Source organism: Erinaceus europaeus, chromosome 13 (assembly GCF_950295315.1).
Source record: "Erinaceus europaeus chromosome 13, mEriEur2.1, whole genome shotgun sequence".
Lineage (NCBI taxonomy): Eukaryota > Metazoa > Chordata > Mammalia > Eulipotyphla > Erinaceidae > Erinaceus > Erinaceus europaeus.
In genome coordinates, this window is record NC_080174.1 from 12,416,508 (window position 1) to 12,443,124 (window position 26,617).

The following is a 26,617-nucleotide window of genomic DNA, read 5'->3' on the forward strand; positions in this document are numbered from 1 at the left end:
CATTCAACATCGAGTACTTCGTTAACCGATTTCATTTTGGTGGTGTTGTGAAAAGGTTTTAGGATATGGGGCAGGGGAGATAGCATAAAGCAAAGAGACTCTTTTGCCTGAGGTTTCAAAGTCAAAGGTTCAATTCTCCTGTACCCACCACTGTAAGCCAGACCTCAACAGTGCTCTGGTTTAAAAAAAAAAAAAAATGTTTTTTTAAAGCAGTTGTGGTATATGTAAACAGTGGACTACCACTCAGCTATGAAAATTGGTGAAATCACCTTCTTCACCCCATCTTGGATGGAACTTGAAGGAATCAGGTGAAGTGAGATAAGTCAGAAACAGAAAGACGAATATGGGATGACCTCACTCACAGGCAGAAGTTGTAAAACAAGATCAGAAGGGCAAACACTAAGCAGAACTTGGACTGGAGTTGGTGTATTGCACCAAAATAAAAGACTTTGGCGTGGGAGGGGAGGGCTCAGGTCCTGGAACAGGATGGCAGAGGAGGACCTAGTGGGGGTTGAATTGTTATGTGGAAAACTGAGAAGTGTTATGCATGGACAAACTATTGTCTCTTATTGTCGACTGTAAACTATAAATCCCCCAATAAAGAAAAAATTTTTTTAAAAGTTATGGGATTCATTTGGGAACAATAGGAGAGTGTGATCTATAGGTTTTTCTGTATTGACAAGTCCCACAAAATGCTAGAATATTCCCAAAGCCCTGCCTTTGTGACATCAAACTCCACCAGTTCAAGTCCCTAGTCCCCACTTATGGGGGGGGGAGAGCTTTACGAGCAATGGAGCAGTGCTGCAGGTCTCTCTCTCTCTCTCTCTCCCCCCTAATATCCCATCTTTCTCTGTCTCTAGCATTCATAAATACAATTTTTAAAAAGTTTTATTTAAAAAAGGTATGTCTACATAAGGCATATTTTGCTAGCAGCCCTCAAACACATTTCCTGTAAACAGAGGGAGAAATAAAGCCTCATCTCTCACGGAGTGGGCACTTCATTTTCTCAAGACCAGACAGAAATGAAAGAGCATTTCTGCACAGGCGGAAACAAGGCAGAGGATAGGCTGGGCTGGGCTCCATGTGCTGACTCCTGAACGGGGCTAAAGGACATGGAAACTAGACTCTTGAAATTGCCTTTTTCTGCCCTGTGTAAACATATCCACTCAGCTGCAGCTGTGTGCAGATAAACTCAGGGAAAGCAGAGTTCAAAGTCACAGAAGCACAACAGTTCTGAACTTGAGCTCATGGTGGGGCTACCCTTTGAGGACTTTAATTATTATTTTTTCCCCCAGTTACTAGGAGGAGACTAAGTAAACAAGGTGAATCACTCAATTAATTACAGGGGGAGTTCAGCACTATTTCTCCAGCTGAAAGAAATGGACCTTGCTATAGAAGATATTAATTTTTAGCATCTAGGATATCTGATAAAGACTCGGAAATTGTACAAAGCCGTAAGTGCTCTCTGGGTTTGGGGCTTCTTCTACTTTACTCTGAGATCCTCTGTAGTTTTATGAAATGGCTTAGGGTAAATTTTCCACAGGGTATAAAGAATCAGGCGCGATGTTAAGAGAACTCGAGGAAAAACAAATTCAGTGAAGGAGGCTGGGTGGTTGTGCACCCCGTTAAGCGCAGCACATAGAACAAAGTGCAAGGACCCATGCAAGGATCCAAGTTCGAGCCCTTGGCTCCCCACCTGCAGGGGGTTTGCTTCACAAGCAGTGAAGCAGGTCTATAGGTGTCTATCTTTCTCCCACTTTTTTAAAAATAAGTTTTTAATTATCTTTATTTATTTATTGGATAGAGACAGCCAGAATCGAGAAGGAAGATGGTGCTAGAGAAGGAGAGAGACAGCTGCAACACTGCATCACCACTGCCAAAACTTTCCCCCTGCAGGTGAGGACCAGGGGCTCGAACCCAGGTCCTTGAGCATTGTAACATGTACGTTCAACCTGGTGCGCCACCACCTGGCCCCTCTCCCTCCCCTCAGTTTCTCTGTTTCTAACCAATAAAATGGAAAGGAAAAAAAAGGTCTCCAGGAGCAGTGGATTCACGTGCAGGCACTGAGTCGCAGCAATAACCCTGGAGGCAAAATCAATCAATCAATCAATCAATCCAGTGAAAAACCTAACTATTTTTTAAGAAGAATTTATTTATTAATGAGAAAGATAGGAGGAGAGAGAAAGAACCAGACTTCATTCTGGTACATGTGCTGCCAGGGATTGAACTCGTGACCTCATGTTTAAGCATCCAATGCTTTATCTACTGTGCCCCCTTGCAGACCACAAAAACCCCAGTATTAAAGTCTTTTTATTGTTGTAGTTATTATTGGTGTGCTGTTGTTAGATAGGACAGAGAGAAATGGAGAGAGGAGGGGAAGACAGAGATAAGGAGAGATATAGACACCTGCAGACTTGCTTCACCGCCTGTGAAGTGATCCCCCGCAGGTGGGGAGCCAGGGGGCTGGAACTGGGATCCTTACACCTGTCCTTGTGCTTTGCACCACGTGCACTTAACCTGCTGTGCTACTGCCTGACTCCCAAAATGTGCTTTTTTTAAAAAAATGCTTTGGGGGGCCTGGTGGTGGCACACATGGTTGAACATACATGTTACAATGCACAAGTACCCAGGTTCGAGCACCCAGTCCCCACCTACAGGGAGAAAGCTTTATGAGTGGTGAAGCAGTGCTGAAGGTTTCTCTCTCTCTCTCTCTCTTCATCATAACCTTCTCTCTCAATTTCTGGCTGTCTTTATCCAATAAAGATTAAAAATTATAGATTTTATTAACTTTATTTATTTATTGGATAGAGACAGCCAGAAATTGAGAAGAGGGAGAGTGGTGGGTGGGGGGAGAAAGAGAGAGAGGCAGAAGAGATACCTGCAGCATTTCTTTCTCACTCATAAAGCCTTTCTGCTGCAGTTTGGAACAGGGGCATGAACCCAGATCCTTGTGCATTGAAACGTGTGCTCAACCAGGTGCACCAGTACCTGGCCCCAAAATGTGCTTTCTTAGTAGACCCACATATTGCGCTGACAACAGCAGTTACCAGATTTTTTTTTTTCTGCCTCCCGGGGTTATCACCGGAGCTGGATGCCTGCACTATAAATCAACTGCTCCTGGAGGCTATTTCTTCCCCTTTGTTGTCCTTGTTGTTTATCAATACTATTGTTATTGCTGTTGTTGTTGTTGGATAGGACAGAGAGAAATGGAGACAGGAGGGGAAGACAGAGAGAGGGAGAGAAAGATAGCCACCTGCAGACCTGCTTCAATGCTTGTGAAGCGACCCCCCTGCAGGTGGGGAGCCGGGGGCTCGAACCGGGATCCTTATGCTGGTCCTTGCGCTTTGCACCATGTTCACTTAACCCGCTGCTCTACTGCCTGGCCCCACTACCAGATTTTTATCATAGACCTGGTGATTGTATTTTCAAGTGTGACTCTTTAGATTAGCATTGGTTCTTCTCCAAAATATGACCTCACCAACCCATGAAATCCATCTTCTTCAATGTGATCCATTCTCCTTCCCAGTCTCCCACTTTCCCTCCCTCCCTTCCTCCCTCCCTTCTACCAGAGCACTGTTCAGCTCTGTGCTATGGGGATGCTGGGGACTGAACTTGGGACTTCTGAGTCTCAGTTATATAAGCAGCTTCGCTACCATCCCAACATGTCTCATGAGCCTGCTTTTGGCATAGAGAACACAGTCCAACCTGAACTGCACACACTGAACCAGGGAGCTCTCTCTCCAGTTGCTCCGTTACTATATTTTTAAAAATTATCTTTACTTATTTATTCGACAGAGACAGCCAGAAGTTGAGAGGAAGGGAGAAACACACACACACACATACATGGGGGGTTGTGTGGTGGTGGGGGTGGAGAGAGAGACAGACCTGTACTCACTGCTTCACCACTTGTGAAGCTTTCCTCCAGCAGTTGGGGACTGGAGGCTTGAACATGGCTTGCACATTGTAATATGTGCACTCAACCAGTTGCACCAACACCCAGCCCCCGATTTATTTTTTTTTATTTGTGGTTGTGAACAATACTTGTAGAATCTAGGTGAATGCCTAGATAATTTAATATGAAGCTCACCCCTTCCCACTGTTTTTTAATTAACTGATTGATTGATTTATTAGAAATAGAAATTGAGAGGGGAAGGCAGAGAGACACCTGCAGCCTTGCTTCATCACTCATAAAGTTTTCTTCCTGTAGGTAGGGACCATGGGCTTAAACTCCAATCCTTGCGCACTGTAATGTGTGAGCTTAACCAGGTGCACCTGGCCCCTCCCACTGTTTTTACGGTAACTGTATTGCATAGTATAGGCCATAGGCCAGCAAAGCAAAGTCCTCCTTTAGATCACTGACAGGCTCTCAGAAACTGTGACTCAGGAAATAAGAGTCAATGAAATCAACTTAACCATAGGCCAACTGATATAAACAAGAGTTAAATTCCTCCGGCCTATTTCTGGTCACAAAGATATCATCAAACTTCCAGGTAAAGACCTTAAAACACTCCTGGGATAGAGAGATAGCATAAAGATTAAACAACAAGACTTATTGTTTGAGGCTCTAAGGTTCCAGGTTCAATTCACAGTATTGCCAAAAGCCAGTTGAACAGTGCTCTGGTTAAAAAACAAAAAACAAACAAACAAAACACTGTTTATTAATTACTTTGTTCTGCTTCATAGGTTAACTGCTTTTCAGACACCAATTTGCAGATGCTACTATGATTCCATCCTGAACTTCCTGGGCAGACAACCTCACCAGTGTGGCTGGGAACTCCCCTCTCCTGAGCCCTACTCCTCTAGGGAAAGATAGAAACATGTTGGGAGTATGGATTGACCTGTCAATGTCCATGTACAGAAGAAAATCAACTAGAGAAGTCAGAACTCCTACCTTCTGCACTCCCTGAAAAAAAAAAAAACTGGGGGGAGAAATGTTAGGGGAAGATCAGCAAAGGGTACTGGAACTCAATTCTAGGAGTAGGCATGACTTAAAAAGGAAGAGAAAGCAGGATCATAGAAAACAGAAAGGGCAAATATGTATAAATAGATAGATAGTTATAGAAAGGCTAGTCAACCCACATCTATAACCTTGGAAGAACTACTGCAGTTTCCAATAGAGAGAATGGGGACACAGAACTCTGGTAGTGAGAATGGTATGGAATTGTACCCTTGTTATCTTATAATTTTGTAAGCCAATATTAAATCACTAATAAGTATAGTCCAGGAGGTGGCACAGTGGATAGAGCAGTGGACTCTCAAGCATAAGGTCCTGAACTTGATCTCCAGCAGCACATGTACCAGAGTGATGTCTGTTCTCTCACTCTCTACCTATCTTTATGAATAAATAACTCTTGAAAAAAAATTTTTAAATCACTAATAATAATAAAACACCGCTAATATGAAACAATAATTTGCGTCCATCCATACAGCCTCTAGTCCAGTGTCTCAGAGGGTTTTAATTTTTTTGAAAATATTTATTCATTCCCTTTTGTTGCCCTTGTTTTATTATTGTAGTTATTATTGTTGTTATTGATGTCATTGTTGGATAGGACAGAGAGAAATGGAGAGAGATGGGGAAGACAGAGAGGGGGAGAGAAAGATAGACACCTTGCAGACCTGTTTCACGGCTTGTGAAGCGACTCTCCTGGAGGTGGGGAGCCGGGGACTCAAACCAGGATTCTTACACTTTGTGCCACATGCGCTTAACCCGCTGTGCTACCACCCAACTCCCAGGGTTTTAATTCTTGCAGGCATCTCCGGGTGCAAGGCAGAACCTTGTCCTGGACAGAACGCCCACCTATGATGGCAACACATACACACACATGCACACGCACGCACACACACATACACGCACACACACACGCACACACACACACACATATGCACACATGCAAGTACACGTTGACTGGTCTAATTGGGAGACACCTATGACAACAACCAAGCAGACAAATGGAGAACAAGCAACCTCCATACAGACAGAGACCCCCACTGGGAGGATACGCTTCACCCCCATCTACGTGATAACTGCTTCACTCCACATAGGACGATGGAGGCGGCAGCATTCTGGCTGCAGCATAGTGATTTCCCAGTGATTTCTATGTGAGCTTGGCAGGAGCAAGCTGATTACTTAATATTGATCACTAGCACCCAAGAGCACAGTCTCTATCTCAGCAAAGACTCGGGGTCCTTCTTGCAATAAAATTTTATGCTTTTCTTTCTAAACGCTCATTTCTTGTGGAATGCATTCTGAGGGTTTATCATGCATATCCATGTACTGCTGATCTAGAGGACAACGGTCACATCTTTCTTGACATTGCATTCGACTAGCTAACCCAAACTCTTCATCGTTGAAAACAAATGTCTGGAATTTTCTAGCTGTGAAATCATGGTGTACATAAAGAATGGAAAATACGACTCCTCTTCTTCCCATAATTGAATGTTCTTATTGTTTTTGCTTTCTACCATTTGCTTGAACTTCTTGAAATAATGATGAATAGAAGCACTGGTGGACATTCTTACCACAGGCCTGAATACAGTGGAGATGCCTTTTTCTGTTTTCACAATGCTGTGCAAATTTTACTGGACTAGGTTTTACTACTCCGTTGAGACATCTCTCTTTTGTTGCTAAAGTTGTTTGTTTATTTTATTCCCAAGTACTATGTAATTTAGGAATACTTTTAATCTCTAGGCAGTTGGTATTTTCAGTTGATGTCACTTGTTTCAAAGTAGTTAATGTTGAAGCTAGCAAGAGAGGAGGACTTTTGAGAATCCCAGAGCCATAGTTTTTTCTCCTCAAACCAAAACAGATACAAAGAGGATACAGTTTCATGCTTTCTTTGTTTGAAAGAAGAACAGTATTGCAATTGTACCAAATACTACCAAAAGCTGAAAAACAGTACCACACAATTATAATTTTTAAAAACTACAAATAACATATTAAATAAGGATAGTCTGACTCTTTGGTATCCTTTGGCTATAAGATTTTTAGTCAAGATGGGTGAAAGATTAAATTCAAAATTTAAAAAGCCAATGCACAGCAGATATACATATGGAGAGTGTGACAAAATACATAATTATATAGTTTGTGCATATATACAATTCTCAAAAAGCATCTGAGCTTTGTGAATCTCTGAGCTTGTGTTTAACCATGGGGCCACATTTTAAAACAATTTTTCTTAACTTTCCTCGCCCTAATCTCTGCAAGGCAATGTTTTGACACGGACTTACTTGAAGCCCACATTTTATGATGGTGAGCAGAAGTGTTCTGTGAGCACATTATTTAGAATACATCTGAATCCCAACAAGGGATGGGCTTGCTATCTCACAGGAATACATTTGCATCTTGTAAATCAATCAATCAGGGTCAGGTTAGCCATTCCTAAGTGTTAAACTTGGTTTAAAATATTTTACTTCTTTTTATTTAATTACTATTTCAGTTAATTAAGTCAGTGCTTCAACAACAACAAAATAAAGGACAGAGTCGTCTTGTGGCAATTCAGACACATTTACCAGTATTTAAGTCATCTGATAAACCTGTATGTATTAATTGCTTCTTTGTTCCAAAAACATCTGCTTAGGGGCCAGGGAGACAGCACAGTGGCTGTGCAAACGACTTTCATGCCTGAAGCTCTGAGGTCTCAGGTTCAATCCTCAACACCACCATAAACCAGAGCTGAGCAGTGCTCTAGTTGGTCAGTCTGTCTATTTTTAATATCTGTCATTAAAATAAATAAAATACTAAAAAAAAAAAAAAAGCAGCACACATCTACTTAGCACTTAGTGTGTGTTACGCATACAGCTATGTGACCAATAGAATGGACTGGAAGCAAAGACTTAGCTGTAAAGCACAGTGGTGAGAGCAAAGGTTCTGGGGCCAGGATTTTGGGTTCAAACCCTTCTTTCTCCTGCACAAGCTGTTTGGATAAACCACTAACACACTCCGATTTACATTTATTCACCTGTAAAATGGGTAGATTCTATGAACCACTTCTTGCAACCATTATAACAGATAATAACGTATATCACATCGTGTATACCACTGTACAGCCTATATAGCTGTCTAGCCATGAAAGCATGTAAAGTACAACCAAATAGGGTATCCAGCACACAGAAAGGCCCCTAGTGTTGGTCTGCTTCTAAATTCTGCTTCTAAGACCCCTTCTGTTTCATTGGTTTAATCCCCGCTGCTTAACACTGTATTCTAATTATATAACCACTGTTAACTAAGCACTACCCTGCCTCCAGGACATTGGTTTAATCCTCACTGTTTTGCTCGCTTTTTCCTTCTCCCCACCCCCTATCCTACGTACATCCTCTTTGGACCTGAGTCTTCCACCTCAGGATATATAAGGACAGGATTGTGACTAGAGATAGCTTAGGTTGCACTGCTTTCCACATGAAAGACTGAACTGCGTACCACTCAGCAATGAGTCCCCTGGTCATCTCTCTCTCCTGCCCGTGAAGCTAGCCTGGCATAATGGCGCCCTGAACAGGGACTGGCATGTGGCGCCTGAACAGGGACCGGCACCCTAGCAAAGTGAACTCTTGTTACCTAGTAAGAAAGCCCTGTCAGGGGCCAAGCAGTAGTGAACCTGGTTGAGCGCACATGTTACAATGCTCAAGGACCCAAGTTCAAGCCCCCAATCCCCACCTGTAGGGGGAAAGTTTCACAAGTGATGAAGCAGGGCTGCAGGTGTCTGTCTCTCTCTCCCTCTCTCTCTCATGACCTTCCCTCTTGATTTCTGGCTCTCTATCTAATAAATAAATAATGATAATAAAAGAAAACATTAAGAAAGAGAGAAAGAAAGAAAGAAAGAAAGAGAGAGAAAGAGAGAGAGAAAGAAAGAAAAAAAGGAAGAAAGAAAGAAAGAAAGAAAGAAAGGAAGAAAGGAAGAAAGGAAGGCATGCCAGAAACCAATCATGCACTTTGGATACATCCTTTCTCTAAAGCTGCCTTGTACATGAAGCCATGTAGATGCCTCACTTTCAGAGACAAGAGAACAGGGGCTCGGGAAGGATTGCAGTTCTCAGGGGAAGGGAAACCACACCGGGAGTCTGACTGCTCTAGTGATTGGAGAAGTGGTCCATATTTGCTAGACAGTGCCAGGCTGCTGGGTATCTTTGCAACAGGTAGCGTAGCTCTCCCCAAATCTGTCCCCCATTCCATGTTACTTTTGTTCATTTTCTTTTTGTCCTACCAGAACACCGCTTAGCTTTGGCTTATGGGGGTGTCAGAGATTGATGCTGGCACCTTTGGTGCCTTAGGCATGAAAGTCTCTTTATGTAATCATTATGTTGTCTCCCCAGCCTGTGGTGTTATTTTTACTTTAATTTTGCAGTTGAAAAATTCATTTATATTTATATGAACTTCGAACCTTCCACCACCTGTTCTACATGAGAGCAAAGGAGGAAAGGTTATTTATTTTCATGGAACTTTGCAGGAGTTGCTACCTTTTATTATTATTATTATTATTATCATCATTATTTCTTATTTAACTAGTGATTTAATATTGATTTATAAAATTTTAAGATAATAGGGGTATAATTCCACACTGTTCTCACCACTAGAGTTCTATGTCTCATTTCCTCCACTGGAAACTGTAGTAGTTCTCTCAGTTACAGATACAAATTAACTTCTCTCTCTCCCCCCCATCTCTCTCTCTCTCTCTCCATATATATACATACATACATACACACACACACACACACACACACACACCATTTTTTGTATGGTCCTGCCTTCTCTTCACATCTCCACCAATTACTGCTTCTGAATGGCTTCTTTTTTTCCTCCTCTCTCTCAGGGTCCTGATGGAATGGGGGTTCAGAGTCCTTTGGTCATTTTCTCCTAACATTTCTCACTTCTGGGAGAATAGAACAAAGTTTTCTTTTGGGGAGCTGCAGAAGGTGGAAGGTCTGGTTTCTATAATTACTTCTTTGATGGACATGGGTGTTGGTTGGAAGGTCAATCCATAGCCCCAGCCAGTTTCTATCTTTCCCTAGTGGAGTAGGGTTCTGGAGAGGTGAGGTTCCAGGACACGCTGGTGAGGTCATCTGCCTACAGAAGTCAGGATGCAATCACAGTAGGAGCTGGTACATTTTTTAGGAAGTCCTGTCACCAATGCAAATAACCCTCATGATATCTGAAGTGCCAAAATCATACTTATTCTACCAAACCTGTGCCTGTCTTGCACACCAATTCTTGTTTACCTGCAAAAACACTCTGAAACTCAGAGTACTACAGACAAAGAAGAAATATTTCTTCTAATGATTGATAAAATATGTGTTGTGTAGGGACTGGGTAGTGGCACACCCAGCTGAGTGCATGTGATATCAAGCCTTGTATGTCTAACTGCAAGGAAGGAAACTTCACAAGCGGTAGAATGGGTTGCAAGTCTCTCTCTCTTTCTCTCTTGCCTCCAGTGTTACTGCTGGGGTCAGTGTCAACGTTATGAATCCACTGCTCCTGGCAAACATGCCTCCCCCATTTTATTCAATAGGATAGAGAGAAATTGAGAGGGGGAGATAAAGAGGAAGAGAGAAAGATAGACACCTGCAGACCTGCTTTGTCGCTGGTGAAGCGTCCTCCCTGCAGGTAGGTAGTGTGGGGCTTGAACCCGGATCCTAGTGTGGGTCCTTGTGCATAGTTCTATGTGCACTTAAGCTGGTGCACCACCCCCAGCCCTCCACCCTCCCGCCCCTTCCCTCACTCTCAATTTCTCTGTCCTATCAAATAAAATATGAAAATATTTGTGGTCCAGGAGGTGGTGCAGTGGATAAAGCATCGGATTCTCAAGCATGAGGTCCTGAGTTCAATCCCTGGCAGCACATGTACCAGGGTGATGACTGGTTCCTTCTCTCTCCTCCTATGTTTCTCATTAATAAATAACTAAAAATCTTTAAAAATATATTCAAAATACTATATATATATATATATATATATATAGTCTTATCATTAAAAAAACCACTTACATTGCAACACATTGTTATACTTGTGAGAAGAACCATGAGTTGGCAGAGATCAGCCTAGAACCACCTTTCTTGGACATACTGTGAACCAAAAGTCAAAACACAGCTGGTCTGTTGTTGTGAAGAGGCCGCGCCCAGGGAGAAGGGACACTGTGACCTGAGACATGATCCTCACTGGTCGTCATGGAAGCAGAAAGAACAGCTGGGGCCATGATACCCAAAGAACAGTTCCCAGAAGAAGGGGTTAAGGGGTCCAGAAGAAAATAACAGTCAATAAATAAAAGGATCTTGGTTGGTTGCCTCCATAGATAAAGAACGACTCATTAAAAGTATTATTTAGCTACAGAAAACTACACTGTCTATTGGTGATGTCCAATGCCTTAGATATTAGTGCAACCTCTTCTTACATAGATAAGAATTCCACACCAGGGCTCAATCTTGGACCCTACTCTCTCAGTGTGATGTGAGGGCTATTCCCGGGTTCCAGTCCCTCTTCTAGGCTCAGTTTCATTCTATCATAAACACACCTAGGGGCCACGTGGTGGAGCACCTGGTAGAGAGCACACATTAACACGTACAAGAACCTGGGTTCAGGACGCCACCTGCAGGGCGAAACTTTGAAAGTGGTGAAGCAGTGCTCCAGCTGTCTTTTTTTCTCTCTCTCCTCTTTTTTAATTTCTGTCTCTAATCAACAAAATAAATAAGCTATTAAAATAATCAGACTCACCTAAAATCAACTTTGCTCTATTTTTTCAGTTGCTTTATCATCTTATATTATACTGTACTATATCACATTACATTGTTTTTGAGCTTTATTCAAGACAGTCAGATGTTTTCTATAAAAGAGGGCCCTGGGAGTATGGAGTGAGAGAATTCACTGGGCTATACAATTCTGCTCAAAGCCACAGAGTTGATTAGGAACAGAGATCAGGATTCAAGCTGAACTGTTCCCAAAACCCACTCGTGTTTATAATGCTTTTACATCAGAGGTGAAAAAGTACAGGCTAGTTCTTTCTCTGTGGAGCTCCTTGAATTAGAGGTATTAATCATCAGGTATTTATTATATCTTGGAATGATTAGAGCATTACTTTAAATTAAGAAGATTCAGGTTTTTTGTTTTGTTTTTGTTTTTAAGTGAGAGGCAGAGAGAGATAGAAAAAAAAAAAAAAAAGTACTGCTCCACCACTCTCCTGGGGTTTGTTTTTGTCTTTCTAAGTTCTCACATGGCATCAGAACTGAAGCCCCAGACCCTTTTCATGTGTAAGGCACTACTGCTAAGCCAGGTCTGTGACCCTGAAAAGCTATTTAAAAAAATACTTGCTTGATGCATATGCAGGATCTAAATATGTTGCCAACATATTTAGATTTTTCCTTGGTAAAACTTTTGTAGAACTATCTGGAGTTGACCACACACGTCACCATACGTGAGGACATGGGTTCAAGCCCTTTGTTCCCAGCTGCAGGGGAGAAGATTCGCTAGTGGTGAAGCAGTGCGGCAGGTGTCTCTCTTTCTCTCTCCCTATCTCCCCCTTCCCTCCCTCTCATTTTTTGTCTCTATAAAAAATTAATAAAAAAAGAAACTGAAAGAAAGAAGTTCCTTTAAAGAAAACAAGGGTGTCTTCGTTTACATTATCACAGCAACCAGACATAATCTAAGTATCTGCTGACAAGAAAATGGTTTGATGAATGGAGCTGTGCTCATACTAGCAAGACGAGTCTTAGAAACCGAAGGCATCATGAAGGAGGCAGTTCATGAAGGAGGCAGTTCACGAAGATTACATAAACACTACAATGCCCCATTATGTTTGTAAGTTCTAAACTTTCACCTGTTACTTAGTAGTAAGAACATAAATAGACTTTTGTCTTAATAGCTTTGTTCCTGAGACTACATCCAAAGGAAACAAACACCCACCCAAAGAGACCTACGGTAACCTGCCTGTTAGCACAATTTGTAACAGCCCAAACTTAGAAGCAACCTAGGTGTCCAATAACTTATGAGTGGCTAAGAAAGTTGTGGTATATATACACACAATAGAACACTACTCCGCAGTTAAAAATGATGAAGTCGCGAGTCGGGTGATGGCTTAGTGGGTTAAGCGCACGTGGCGCAAAGCGCCAAGGACCGGTATAAGGATCTTGGTTCCAGCCCCCGGCTCCCCACCTGCATTGGAGTCGCTTCACAGGCGGTGAAGCAGGTCTGCAGTTGTCTGTCTTTCTCTCCTCCTCCTCTCTGTCTTCCCCTCCTCTCTCCATTTCTCTCTGTCCCATCCAACATCAACGATATCAAAAACAACAATAGTAATTATAATAATACAATGTTAAACAAGGGCAACAAAAGGAAAAATAAATAAATAACCATAAAAAAAAATAAAAATGAAGTCACCTCCTTTCCTTCATCTTGGACAGATTTGAGGGTATTATGTTAAGTGAGATAAGTCCAAAAAAAAAAAAAAAAGGGGGGACAAATACCAGATGATCTCACTTGTAGGTGAAACTTAACAAACAAGACCAGAAAAGGAAAACACAGAAAGAAACGCAGACTGGGCACCAAAGCAAAAGACTCTGAGGAGGGAGTATTGAGAAAGAGTGAAAAGAGTCTTGAGATACTGATGTGCCCATGTGCCATCTACCCCTTACCTCTACCCCTCCCCAATAAAAAGAAAAACAACACAAAACAAAGAAAGAAAAAAACGTTGTTTCTATTTGTTACTATCTGTCATGTATTTAATCAACAGATAGGAACCAACCACAGACAGGTCAGCATTAAGCCCTGGGATTTCTTCTCAGAACTGCTTGGAATTTGAGGGTTATAATACAATGCAATTCCACTGAGTTTTTCTTTTCTTTTCTTTTCTTAAAATAAATCATCATGCTTCACTGGACCCCTCAAGTGATCTTTTGATGTAAGAAGGCAGGATGTCAATCTCACCAGTGCAGAGACATTTGGGGGAAGCTGTTCATGAGCTCTGCATTGGTTACTAGCGAGCTTATACAAGTAAACGCAGTCAGAAGAGCACATTCAGAATGTCACAGCACATGGGCCTCTGGCCTCCATGAAGCTAGCTGACAGCAATATATAGTTCATGATTTACTCACGAAATAAATAATCAACCTTCTGTCTCCCTCCCACTGGCAGGGAGGGTCTTTTTCCAAATAAGGAGCCCAATCTCTAATATTTGGATAAGCATCCCCCTCTGGCACTCAGAGCCTATTTGAGATGTTAAATATGCCAGTTGGATGTCAGGCCATATGTTTTAAATTGGAATGTGTAGCCACAGCTGAGAGTCTCTGCATTGTTTTGCAACAGTTTTTCTTGTTTACGCTTTCCTGTTCACTGGCATTCCAGAGTGCCAGGTTCTGGAGAGAGGGGGGAACAAACTGGGCTGACGGCACACATCACTGAGTCTGCTAAACTCCAATGCTTTCTTGCTCTGCTTTCTTGACAGTTACACAGGTCTCTCTAGAAAGATGCCTCTGGCCCAGAGGAAGGTTTCTGAAGTGCTCAGACCCTTTGACAGGAGCTATCTATTCCCAGAACTCTTTTAGGAGAAGGGACATGAGAAGGCGACATGGGAACCCAGCTCCGACAATTTGGTTTCTTTTTCTTTTTTAACTTTAAAAAATGTTTACCTGTTTTTATTTGACAATACAGAGAGAAACTGAAAGGGGAAGGGGAGATAAAAAGGGAGAGAGACAGGTAGCACACCAGGTTAAGTGCACATAATACAAAGCAAAAGTATCCTGATTCGAGCCCCAGGCTCCCCACCTGCAGGGAGGTCACTTTGCAAGTGGTGAAGCAGGTCTGCAGGTAGGTGTCTATCTTTCTTTCCTTCTCTCAAAATCTCTCTCTGTCCTATCCAAGAGCAACAACAGTAGCAACAACAATGGAAAAAAGATGGCCACTAGGAGCAGTGGATTTGTAGTGAGCCCTAGTGATAACCCTGGAGGCAAAATAAATAAATTAAATAAAAGAGGAAGAGACAGAAAGAGAACCTGCAGCACTACTTCACTGCTCATGAAACTTCCCCCTACAGGTGAGGTCTGCAGGTGTGAACCCACGTTACCGTGCATGGTAATGTGTGTGCTTAACCAGGTGTGCCACTGCCTGGCTCAACAAAATTCAAGCCGCCTAAATGTCTAGAGCCCAATCTTGATAAGAGAGTGTAGACTGTTATCTCCATGATTCCAAAAGCAGCTCATGAAGAAAGAGGATAAAACAAGGAAAGGCACAATATACACATCTTTTTTCTTTTTCTGTCTTTTTTTTTTCCTTGCCTCCAGTGTTATTGCTGGGCTCGGTGCCTGCACTATGAATCCACTGCTCCTGGAGGCCATTTTCTCATTGTTATCGTTGCTGCTGCTGTGGTTAGATAGGACAGAAAAAAACTGAGAGAGGAGAGGAAGAGAAAGTTAGACACCTGGCAGACCTGCTTCAGTGCTTGTGAAGGGACCCGCCTGCATGTGGGGAGTCAGGCATTCGAACCAGGATCCTTAAGCCAGTCCTTGCGCTTTTGTGCCATGTGTACTTAACCGGCTGCACTACCGGCCTCTGATTTATTTTTTTTTTAAGGACAGAAGTCAAGCTCCTAAAAGAAAAGAGATGGACTCTGTGGAGAAGCCACAGAGAGAAAGATGAGGTAGAATAAAGACCAGCACAGAGGAAGGAGTGGGATTTTCCCCGTGTCATAGCAGAGTGAGGCCCAAGGTCCCAGGTTCAATTCCCAAAACCACCGTATCACCAGAGTGGAGCAGTGCTCTGGCCTCTCACATAAAACCAGCACAGGAGAGTCAACCAGAGTATCCAATCATTTGGTGTCTTGTCTTGACATGATCATGGAGACAATCACTAGAGAAAGAGAATATTGGGGAGGACCCTAACAAAAAGGAGTCGTAGGGTGAGACCAGCATTTCTGAATCATGTAAACAGAGGGCGGGAGGTCTGGGAAAAAAGGAACACTGCTTTAGTAAAGCTGGAAGACCACTCGCCTTCAGATTTTTTCAAAGGGCGTATGAAATTAGAGGAATGTTTACTTTGGTCTGCTTGTCCTCTCCCCAAATGGAGAACTATTGAAAAATTCATGGCAATAAAAACGGAAACAGACAGCAAGCCAGCAACAGGGTGGAGCCCCCAGCAGAGCCCTGGAGTCACAGCAGAAAGATTGACAGATGTTTTGCAAAAGGGCATGGGGCAAGGGGAGCCCAAAGAAGGACCTATGTCAGTGTCACTCATGAAGAGAGCCCTGAGGTAGCAACAAATTAGGTAGAAAGATAGTTGAGAGAGGGAGAGGGAGAGGGGGAGGGAGAGGGAGAGGGGAGAGGGGAGAGGGGAGAGGAAGAGGGAGAGGGGAGAGGGAGGGGGAGGGAGAGGGACAGGGACAGGGAAAGGGAAAGGGAGAGGGAGGGAGAGAGAGAGAGAGAGAGAGAGGTGTTTATTGAGACAGAGAAGGACAGAGACCAGAGCATTACTCTGCCACATGGTGACGTTGGGGATCAAACTCACAAGCTCTTTCTTGAGAATCCAAATGCTTTATCCACTGTGCCACCTCTTGGTTCCACAGGGAGAAAAATCATTTAGAATACTAAGCCCAGGGCCCAGGTGGGGGGGGGGGGGACTTGGTAGAGTAGACACATTACAATGTATGAGGGCCCAAGTTCAAGCCCCTGGTCCCCACCTGCAGGGGGAAAGCTTCTCAAACCATGAAAAAGTCTCTTTCTTTTTCTCTCCATTTTTTTTCTCCCTCTCCCCTCACAGTTTCTGTGCAATAGATAAATAAATAAAATGCTAAAAGCAGAAAAAAAAAGAACAGAAAGTATTCCACCATACTTGATGCGCATTATTATGCATCAGCATAAAATACTCTAGTACTGTTTTTGTCTGTCTCTCTGTCTATCCATTCACCTACCCACATCCATCCATCATCTGAAATGGACACGGATGGGGGCAAGTAAGGGAAGACAAGAAAATCACCAGAGGAAGAAGCACTGACTGATCGCCCTGTAGCTTTTAGGGACAGGAGCCCTGAGCTCTACTAGTGGAGGGATGGCAGGAGTGTAGCCAGTCTCCCTAAGATTCAGCTGCATCACGGGAACCACTCAAAATAACACTGCACCCACAGAACCACTCAAGGCTTGAGGGAGAATATATATATGACAAGTCCAGAGCTGAGGAGCCAACTCAAAGACTGAGAACATTGATGACGGAACTATTAATAAGGCTTTATTCCCCAGTCCTAGTCGATCTGTCTGGCTGTTCATTCTTAACCTCTGTACTAACAGAATCTTAGAAAGTTCACGGCAAAGTTCAACTCCTGGTATAATCGACGACATGGATGATGGAACCTTTTGCATATAATTCAAGGCTGAACTATGGAAGGGGAGGCTGGTCACCAATAGTTAAGATGTCCTGGCTGGACAGACTCACAGGTGTTCGCTACATTCAAGCAGAAGGGAAAGGCACGGATTTAAAACTCCAGTGGAAAAATGAAGGGGACAGAAACCATAAGCAAAAGAGCCGAGGTGCGTGAGTGTTTGAAATCCACACACACACAGTCTCAGTACGAGAAACGGAAGGGCCCTGTTTTCTTTTTCTTAATAGAACACATGGACTATGGTTCCATGCCACACAACAGTTTATCTTTAGAATGGAAAGTGGGGGCTGGGGTAAGGGGTGTTGGGGTTGGGGGAGGAGTGCTGACCAAAGCAGAAATGGAACTTGAGGTGAGCTTGACCACAGTGCTACACTGACCCCCTAACTCTCACACAGTGTCGGCTCCAGTCTGATAAATTCACAGCAAGTGATTAAATAAACGTCATTCTGCTGTACGTCTAAATGGACTACTGATTCCATTATCCGGGAGAGTAAGTATAACAGTATACCCAAAGAATTCCTTCCTGCTGTGTCGCTGGGTGGGGAAGGAAAAAATCAGACTAAATGTGGCAGACAAGCAACAGTGGGAAAAAAAAAGCTCTTAAGAGCTGCACACTGTCTCTGAAAGTCCTTAGTTGATCGGTATGATGCTCATCTCCTAAGTGCCCCGTCCTTACCCCAGATTCTGCTCATGGGCTCGGCACTCACGCCTCTTTGTAAATTATTGGAGGCGGAAAACTGTGTCTCAATCATCTTGAATTTTCAGATCCTTTTATTTGACATATAGCTGGAGCCCAATAAAAAGGAACCAAAGGAAGCAACTTCTTTCATTCCTTTTTTCTTTTTTAAAGATTGTATTTATTTATTAGTGAGAAAGATAGGAGGAGAAAGAACCAGACATCACTCTGGCACATGTGCTACCGGGGATTGAACTTAGGACCTCGTGCTTGAGGGTCCAAAGCCCTGTCACTGTGCCACCTCCCGGACCACAGAAACCAACTTCTTTCTTTCTTCCTCCCTCCCTCCCTTCCTTTCATTTAAATTTTCCTTTCTTTTATAGATAAAATTGAGAGGGAAAAGGGAGATAGAGGGGGAGACAGAAAAAGATACTTCTATAGACCTGTTTCACTGCTTATGAAGCTTTCCACCTGCAGGTGAGGGACCAGGGGCTCACATGAAGCCAGGTCCTTGTTCATGGAAATACATGTATTCAATTGAGCGTGCTACCACCAGGCCGCTTTGTTTTTTCTCACTTTCTATTTTAAAATTGCCACCAGGGTTATCGCTGGGGCTCAGTGCCTGCATGACGAATCCATGGCTTCTGGCAACTTTTCAGCTCTATCTCCTGAACCTCCCAGATCAATTCAAATTTACTTTCAACTATTGATTTCTAAAGGAAAGAACAAAGAAGCAAAAGTGCAAGGTCATATGCTCACCTTAAGCTTTACTCCTTCAATTTGGTCAGATTGCTTTTTGCTGTGAACTCCTTTGTCAACGTTAGTTTTCCACGACCACCAGGGTTATCACTGGGGCTCGGTGTTAGCACTATGAACTCACCACTCTGGGGGGCCACCCTCTACCCCGTTTTTCCCCCAGAGAGGTGGATGGCTGGTGCTCAGTGCCGGCAGTGCTGGTGCTCAGTGTGGTGGCCATTTGTTCCTCATGTTATTGGATAGGACAGGGAAATTGAGATGGGGAGGGGGAGATAGAAAGAACACCTGCAGACCTGCTTCACCACTTGTGGGTGAAGCAGGGGCTCGAACTCGGATCCATGCATGGGTCCTTGTGCTTAGTCCTGTGTGCCACTGCCCAGCCCCAAGTCAGTATGGCTTTACAAGTCTCATCTTCATGGACTTTCAGAGATACCTGTCTGTCACAACATATATCCTATAAACATGAATTTGATAAAGTCAGGCCTGGTGGGCAGCAGAGAGCTCTGCTCTGTCAGCATAAAACAAGAGTGCTTCCTTCCAGAAACCCTTTTCTTTGCAGCAGAAGCATTAGAACCACCACTTCATGTAATCACTCAACTGCTTGCCTGCCCCTCCCTGGCCTCCCGGCCCATTAGCTCTACAATTTGTCCCCGATCGATGCAGCGAATCCACTTAGCCTGCACGTCTGGCCACGCATGCTCACTGGAGACTGGGCACCCAGGCAATAGGGCAGGAGAGAGTAGCACCCTTCAGACCTTTGAGGCAGGAGCCACAGAGTCCTGACCATGCACGTGGAAAGAGGCTCCACAGCCCCAAGAGGACTCGGTGACGTCTGAGAGAAAGTTTTTCACCATTAAGGATGATGTTGGCTGTAGGTTTGCTATATATAGACTCCACAATCTTCAGTAATTTTCCATCTATTCCCATTTTTTGCAGTGTTTTGATCATAAAGGGATGTTGTATTTTGTCAAGGGCTTTCTCTCCGTCTATTGATATGACCATGTGGTTTTTGGTCTTGGTTTTATTGATGTGGTGGATCACATAGGTTGATTTACATATATTAAACCAACCTTGCATGCCTGGGTTAAACCCCACTTGGTCATAAAATATTTTCGCATCTGTGTTCATCAGAGATATTTGTCTGTAGTTTTCTTTTTTGGTTGTGTCCCTGTCTGCTTTTGGTATCAGAGTGATGTTGACCTCAAAGAAGCTGGCAGGGAGTATTCCAGTGTCTTCAATCTTCTGGAAGACTTTTTTATTAGCTGTGATGGGCCTGTTCATGTTATCTAGTTCTTCTTTACTTCATTTTGGAAGTTCATAGGTATCTAGGAACTCGTCCGTTCATAGAAGCCTCACATGCTGTGTTGAATTTCTGCGGTGTCTGTTGTGATATTTCCTCTTTCACTTATGATCCGATTTATTTGGGTCTTCTCCCTTTTTTGTTTTGTGAGTCTGGCTAAAGGTTTGTGGATTTTGTTCACTCTTTCGAAGAACCAACATTTACTGTCGTTGATCTTTTGTATGGTTTTCCTATTCTCAATGTTACTGATTTCTGCCCTAACTTTTGTGATTTCTGTCCTTATGGTTGCTTTAGGGTTCTTTGTTCTTCTTCTTCTAGGTCTTTAAGATGTGAAATCAGGCTGTTTATTTGTGCTTTTTCTTGTTTTCTTGCAGGGACCGGCATTAAGGATCCCAGTTTGAGCCCTCGGCTCCCCACCTGCAGGGGTCGCTTCATGGGCAGTGAAGCAGGTTTGCAGGTGTCTGTCTTTCTCTCCCCTTTTCTCCTTCTCTCTCAATTTCTCTCTGTCATATCTAACAACAACAGCAATAACAACAACAATAAGAATGACAAAAACAAGGGCAACAAAATGGGGAAAATGGCCTCCAGGAGCAGTGGATTCATAGTGAAGACACTGAGCCCCAGCAATAACCCTGGAGGCATTTAAAAAAAAAAAGGCAAACCAAAACACAAAGGAAAAAGCAGACACCTGCATTCCCTGCACAGGCACCAAGCCCCAATGATCAACCTGGTGGCAAGTCACAAAGAGAAAACCAGCCCAGGAGTTCACCCAGTGGAGAAAGGCTTTGGATTCCCAGACAGCAGGTCCTGAGTTTGACCTCTGGTATTATTACGTGCCAAAATAATGTCTCCTCTCTCTCTCTCTCTCTCTCTCTCTCTCTCTCTCTCTCACACACACACACACACACACACACACACACACTTCTCTCCTTTTTTAAAAATATATATATTCTGGGGGTCGGGCGGTGGCGCATTGGGTTAAGCGCATGTGGCGCAAAGCGCAGGGACCGGCGTAAGGATCCCGGTTCGAGCCCCCGGCTCCCCACCTGCAGGGGAGTCGCTTCACAGGTGGTGAAGCAGGTCTGCAGGTGTCTGTCTTTCTCTCCCCCCTCTGTCTTCTCCTCCTCTCTCCATTTCTCTCTGTCCTATCCAACAACGAATTGCGTCAACAAGGGCAATAGTAATAACCACAACGAAGCTGCAACAAAAGGGGGGGAAAAAATGGCCTCCAGGAGCGGTGGATTCATGGTGCAGGCACCGAGCCCAGCAATAACCCTGGAGGAGGGGAAAAAAAAAATATATATATATATATATATATATTCTTTAAATTGTCTTTATTTATTGGATATAGACAGTCAGAAACTGAGAGGGTAGAGGGAGACAGAGAGTGAGAGAGCAAGAAAGAAAGAGAGACCTGCAGCACTGCTTCACCACTCGTAAAGCTTTCCCCCTACAGGTGGGGACCAGGGGCTCAGACCTTGCACGTTGTAACATGTGCGTTCAATCAGGTGAGCCACCATGCAGCCCCCTCTATCGTTCTCATTAATAAAAAAAAAAAACTTCAAAAAAGAAAGGGAGGGTGCTGGGCAGTAGCACAGCGGGTTAAAGTGCAAAGACTGGCATAAGGATCCCGGTTCGAGCCCCCAGCTCCTCACCTGCAGGTCAGATGCTTTACAAGCAGTGAAGGTTTCAATCTTTCTCTCCCCCACTCTGTCTTCCCGTCCTCTGTCCATTTCTCTCTGTCCTATCCGATAGCAATAATAATAACAACAACAACAAAGGTAACAAAATGGAAAAACTGGCTGCCAGGAGCAGTGGATTTGTGATATAGGCACTGAGTCCCAGCAGTAAGCCTGGAAGCAAAGAGAGAGAGAGAGAGAGAGAGAGAGAGAGAGGAAGAAAGCAAAGCAAAACAAAGCAATCTGTTGGTTAAGAATGTCTCTTCCACTGGACACAATCAGATGTGAGGAAGTACAAACTGGTTTAGGACAGCTAGTGATGCCAACATTTCTATTAAGGATAGTTAGAACTGAACTCCACTGCCTGCACCAATTAGAGAGTTCTTCCCAAGGGTGTCAGGCTAGGGTTTCTTTTGCTCCCACGTAGCTCTAACGTCACATAGCCTTGTAGGCAAGCATGTCATAAGTAATCCCTAAATAAATAAATGATCTCATGTAACTTTCACAACTGCATTGTTAGTATCACCACATTCCACATGAGAAAACTGGAGCTTAGGGGGCCAGGCGGTGGCGCACTGGGTTAAGCACACATAATATGAAGAGCAAGGATCCTGGTTCGAGCCTCCAGCTCCCCACTTGCAGGGGGGTTGCTTCATAAATGGTGAAGCAGGACTTCAGGTGTCCATCTTTCTCCCTCTCTATGTTCCCCAACCCTCTCAATTTCTCTCTGTCCTATCCAAAAAATAGAAAAAATGGCCACAGGAGCAGTGGATTCATAGTGCAGGCACCCAGCCCCAGAAATAACCTTGGAGGCAAAAAAAAAAAAAAGAGAGAAGAAAAGAAAAAAGAAAAGTGAAGCTTAGAGTTCAGTTAACTATATGTCAGCAAGGGTCTGAGCAGTGGTTCAAATCCATGTGAAGGTGACATCAGAATCTCCGCTTCAAGCACAGCCTCTTGTCTTTGTTTCTGTTACACCCTCCCAGCCACCAACTTTTAGATCTCTAGACTATTCCACAAACAAACCAACTGAGAAGAAATGACCTACCTACAAACCCTTCTTCTCCAACAAGCTTCAGGGCGATTTTATCAGCCAGCACAGAGGAGTTGCCATGGGCGATGTTCGCGAAGGGGCCCGCATGCACGAACACAGGAGTGCCCTGTGGAGGAGGAAGGGACAGTTAAAAGTCTAGACAGCCAGCGGCAGAATGGAGACTGAGACCCAGGTGGGGAGAGTAAGGCGGGACGGATGGTGGGCAGCATGCATAAGCCTTGCCCAGGTCTGGGCTGGGCAGTGGCTGGAGCACCTGGCTGAGAACACACATTACAGTGCACAAAGGCCCAAGTTCAAGGCCCCGGTCCCCATTTGCAAGGAGGAAGCTTCACCTGGGGTGAAGCAGTGTTACAAGTGTAACAACTGTCTCTCTCTCCTCTTTTTCCCCCCTCCCCTTTCAATTTGTCTCTTTTTAAAATTGCCTTTAGGGCTAACTCTGGGGTTTGGTGCCTGCATCAACAACTAAATATAAAAAAGAAAAAAGAAAGAAAGAAAATTGGAAGTTGGGCGGTAGCACAATGGGTTAAGTGCACGTGGCGTGAAGCGCAAAGACCTTAGTAAAGAAAAGGAAAAAAATTTCTGGGAGTCGGTGGTAGCGCAGTGGGTTAAGCGCATGTGGTGCAAAGGACCGGAGTAAGGATCCCAGTTCAAGCCCCCGGCTCCCCACCTGCAGGGGAGTCGCTTCACAAGCGGTGAAGTAGGTCTGCAGGTGTCTGTGTCTATCTCCCCCCCACCCGTCTTCCCCTCCTCTCTCCATTTCTCTCGATCCTATCCTAGAACGACGACATCAACAACAAAAACAACAATAATTACTATAACAATAAAACAACAAGGGCAACAAAAGGGAATAAATAAATTTAAAAAAAAAAGAAAATCAGAAGTAGAATTACAATGTGACTAGAACAACAATATCAATAACAACAAGGAAAACAAGGGCAACAAATGGGAATAAATAAGTAATAAAAAAATTATTAAAAAAAAAAAAAAGAAAAAAATTTCCGGGGCCAGGCCTTTCCTAAGCCTACACATTGAATGCTGACACTTTCCCAGAGAAAGTACAACAGCACACAACCTTCTCAAAGGAGCAAAGTCCTTAGTTATTCTACCACCGTGCTGCTTCACATGAGGGATATAAACAAGCAGAAATGGCGAAAGACTCTGATTTTTCCTACCTGTGATTTTCTGGCTCAAATGTAGGCATTGGACTCTAAAGTATGAGGTTCTGAGACTGAACCCTGGCATTGCATGTGCTGGAGTGATTGATCCCTAATGCACGCTCCCCTCACCCCACCCCACCCCACCCCACAAATAAATCAATACCTAATGCATAAGGATCCCAATTTGAACCCGAGCTCCCCCACCTGCAGGGGAGTCACTTCATAAGTGGTGAAGCAGGTCTGCAGGTGTCTAGCTTTCTCTATCCCTCTCTATCTTTCCCTCCTCTCAAATTCTCTCTGTCTTATCCAAAAAATAAAAAAGAGCAGTGGATTCGTAGTGCAGGCACCGAGTCCCAGAAATAAACCTGAAGGCAAAATAAATACCTAAAAACCAAAATGTTCTCATAAACCATTGTATTAGTTGCCTCAGTGGCCAAGAAGTGGACTATTTGCCTATTTCCTGTCACTTTATGGTGTCGTGTGTTCAGGCACGTATGTATATGCATAGGAAAAACACGTCACGACTTTTCTGAAGAGTCAGTATGTTTCCTCAGGCATTAGAAAGCCCAGGCTATTCAGAATCCACAGGGGTCCGAGTCTATACAGCCCCAGCTCCACCTGTGAAAACACAGTCTGGCCTAGAGCTGACCCAGCAGACAGGGCAGGAGGCAAGGGCTGGGGGCCCAGTCATGGAAAATCACCAGGAGCCACTAGGACGGCCTGTCAGTGGCTGTTCTCAAGATGAGACAGGGGAACAAAAGCAGGAAGAAAGCATGGGAAAGAAAAATCCTCTCTAACAATGAAGCAGAGGGTGCTCAAGCCTCCTCAAGGTCTATTTCTTTCTCCCCAAAGTTGGTGGCAGGGAGAGGATGGGGACCGGGAAGGGGGACAATACAGGGTTGTGAAAAAGTCACATAAGTGTACAGGGAAAGGAAGCTGGAACAGGAAATCCAAACGCAAGTGTTGATGGAGACAGACAGACATAAGTCTAGTGTCTAAATCTGGCTGCCTGGTACCCATAATGCCTTACTTCCCATTCATCCCCAGATCACTTATTAATACGTGTGTACGATTTCTTATCTTTCCATCATAGGTGTCTGTCTGGTCACCACTCCCACCATCAAGTCAAGTCCTTCACCATCACGCACTGGGTGCCCAGAGACCGACCATCTGCCACCTCCTCCTGCCCCAGAGCCACCTCTCCACGTCCCAGAGTACTCTGCTTTGCTGCAATACATCACACATAGTCAACGACTGCCACCTCTCCAGATTCAAAGGAGGTCTCGAAACTTTACATCAGGCTCAACCTGACGCTGTTGACTGGCTACGGAAGAAGGGCAAACGCTAGAAGAACACTCAGACTAACGTTCACCTTATGTTTTCTCTTTCTTTATTTTAGATTTTTTAATATTTATTTATTTTTTCCTTTTGTTGCCCTTGCTTTGTATTGTTGTTGCAGTTATTATTGCTGTTGTTACTGATGTCATCATTGTTTGATAGGACAGATAGAAATGGATAGAGGAGGGGAAGACAGAGAGGGGGAGAGAAAGATAGACACCTGCAAACCTGCTTCACCACTTGTGAAGCGACTCCCCTGCAAGTGGGAAGCTGGGGGATTGAACCAGGACCCTTTTGCTTCATGCCGCGTTCACTTAACCTGCTGTGCTACCGCCGACTCCCGTGTTTTCTCTTTCTATCCTTGTTGCTTAAAGATCACCTAAAGGGCCCGGGTGGTGGCACACCTGGTTGAGCGCAGGTATTACAATGCACAAGGACCTGGGTTCAAACCCCTGGACCCGACCTGCAGAGGGAAAGCTTTGTGAGTGGTGAGGCAGTGCTATAGGTGTCTCTCTGTCTCTCTCTCTCTGCTATAGGTGTCTCTCTGTCTCACCCCCCTCCCTCTTGATTTCTGGCTGTCTCTATCCAATAAGGATAATAAAAAAAATTTTTTTTTTTTAAAAAAGATCACCTACAAATGAGAGCATCCCGGTATTCATCCCCCTTCTGGCTGATCTCACTGAACATGTTTCCTTCAAGTGCCATGCAAAGTGAGGCCAAAGAGACGATTTCCTCATTTGTTACAGCTGAGGAGTATTCCACAGTGTGTAGCCATGACACGCATCTGCTGTTATCCTTACCCTGTCCTTATCTGTAGCCTTAGCCACTCATCTGTCCTCTGGGTTGTTCCCAAGTCTGGGCAACATTACAGTGCTGCTATGACACTGGTGTACTTAGATGGGTGTGTGTGTATGTGTGTGTGTGTGTGTGTGTGTGTGTGTGTGCGTGTGTGTGCGCGCGCGCGTGTACCTGCGCGCACATGTTTTTCTCTGGGTAAATCCCTAGGAGAATTGCTGGGTCCTAGGGTAGGTCCTTCTCTAGTTTCTGAATCAGTCTCCAGACTAGTTTCCACAGGGCTTGAACCAATTTCCATTCTCATCAGCAGTGGAGGAGACTGAACTGAAATATTTCATCTTCCAGTTCAACGCTGACGGAAAGAGAAAAAAACCAAACCAAAACCAAAATAAAACAAACACTGGTGGGGCAGGAGGTGGCGCAGTGGATAAGGAACTGGACTCTCCAGTATGAGGTCCTGAGTTCAATTTCTGACAGCACATGTACCAGAGTGATTTCTGCTTCTTTCTCTCTCTTTCTCTCCTCCTAT

General features: G+C 44.0%; 1 protein-coding gene across 2 annotated transcripts in view; it reads right to left on the reverse strand.

The window, feature by feature from the left end:
• MTHFD1L (methylenetetrahydrofolate dehydrogenase (NADP+ dependent) 1 like) overlaps nucleotides 1-26,617 on the reverse strand; it is a 196,838-nt gene that overhangs the window by 81,907 nt on the left and 88,314 nt on the right. For both annotated transcript variants that reach the window (XM_060205329.1, XM_016185142.2), the window contains exon 20: nucleotides 22,793-22,904. In XM_060205329.1, coding sequence (XP_060061312.1) covers nucleotides 22,793-22,904 — 112 coding nt within the window. The remainder of the gene's footprint in view (nucleotides 1-22,792; nucleotides 22,905-26,617) is intronic.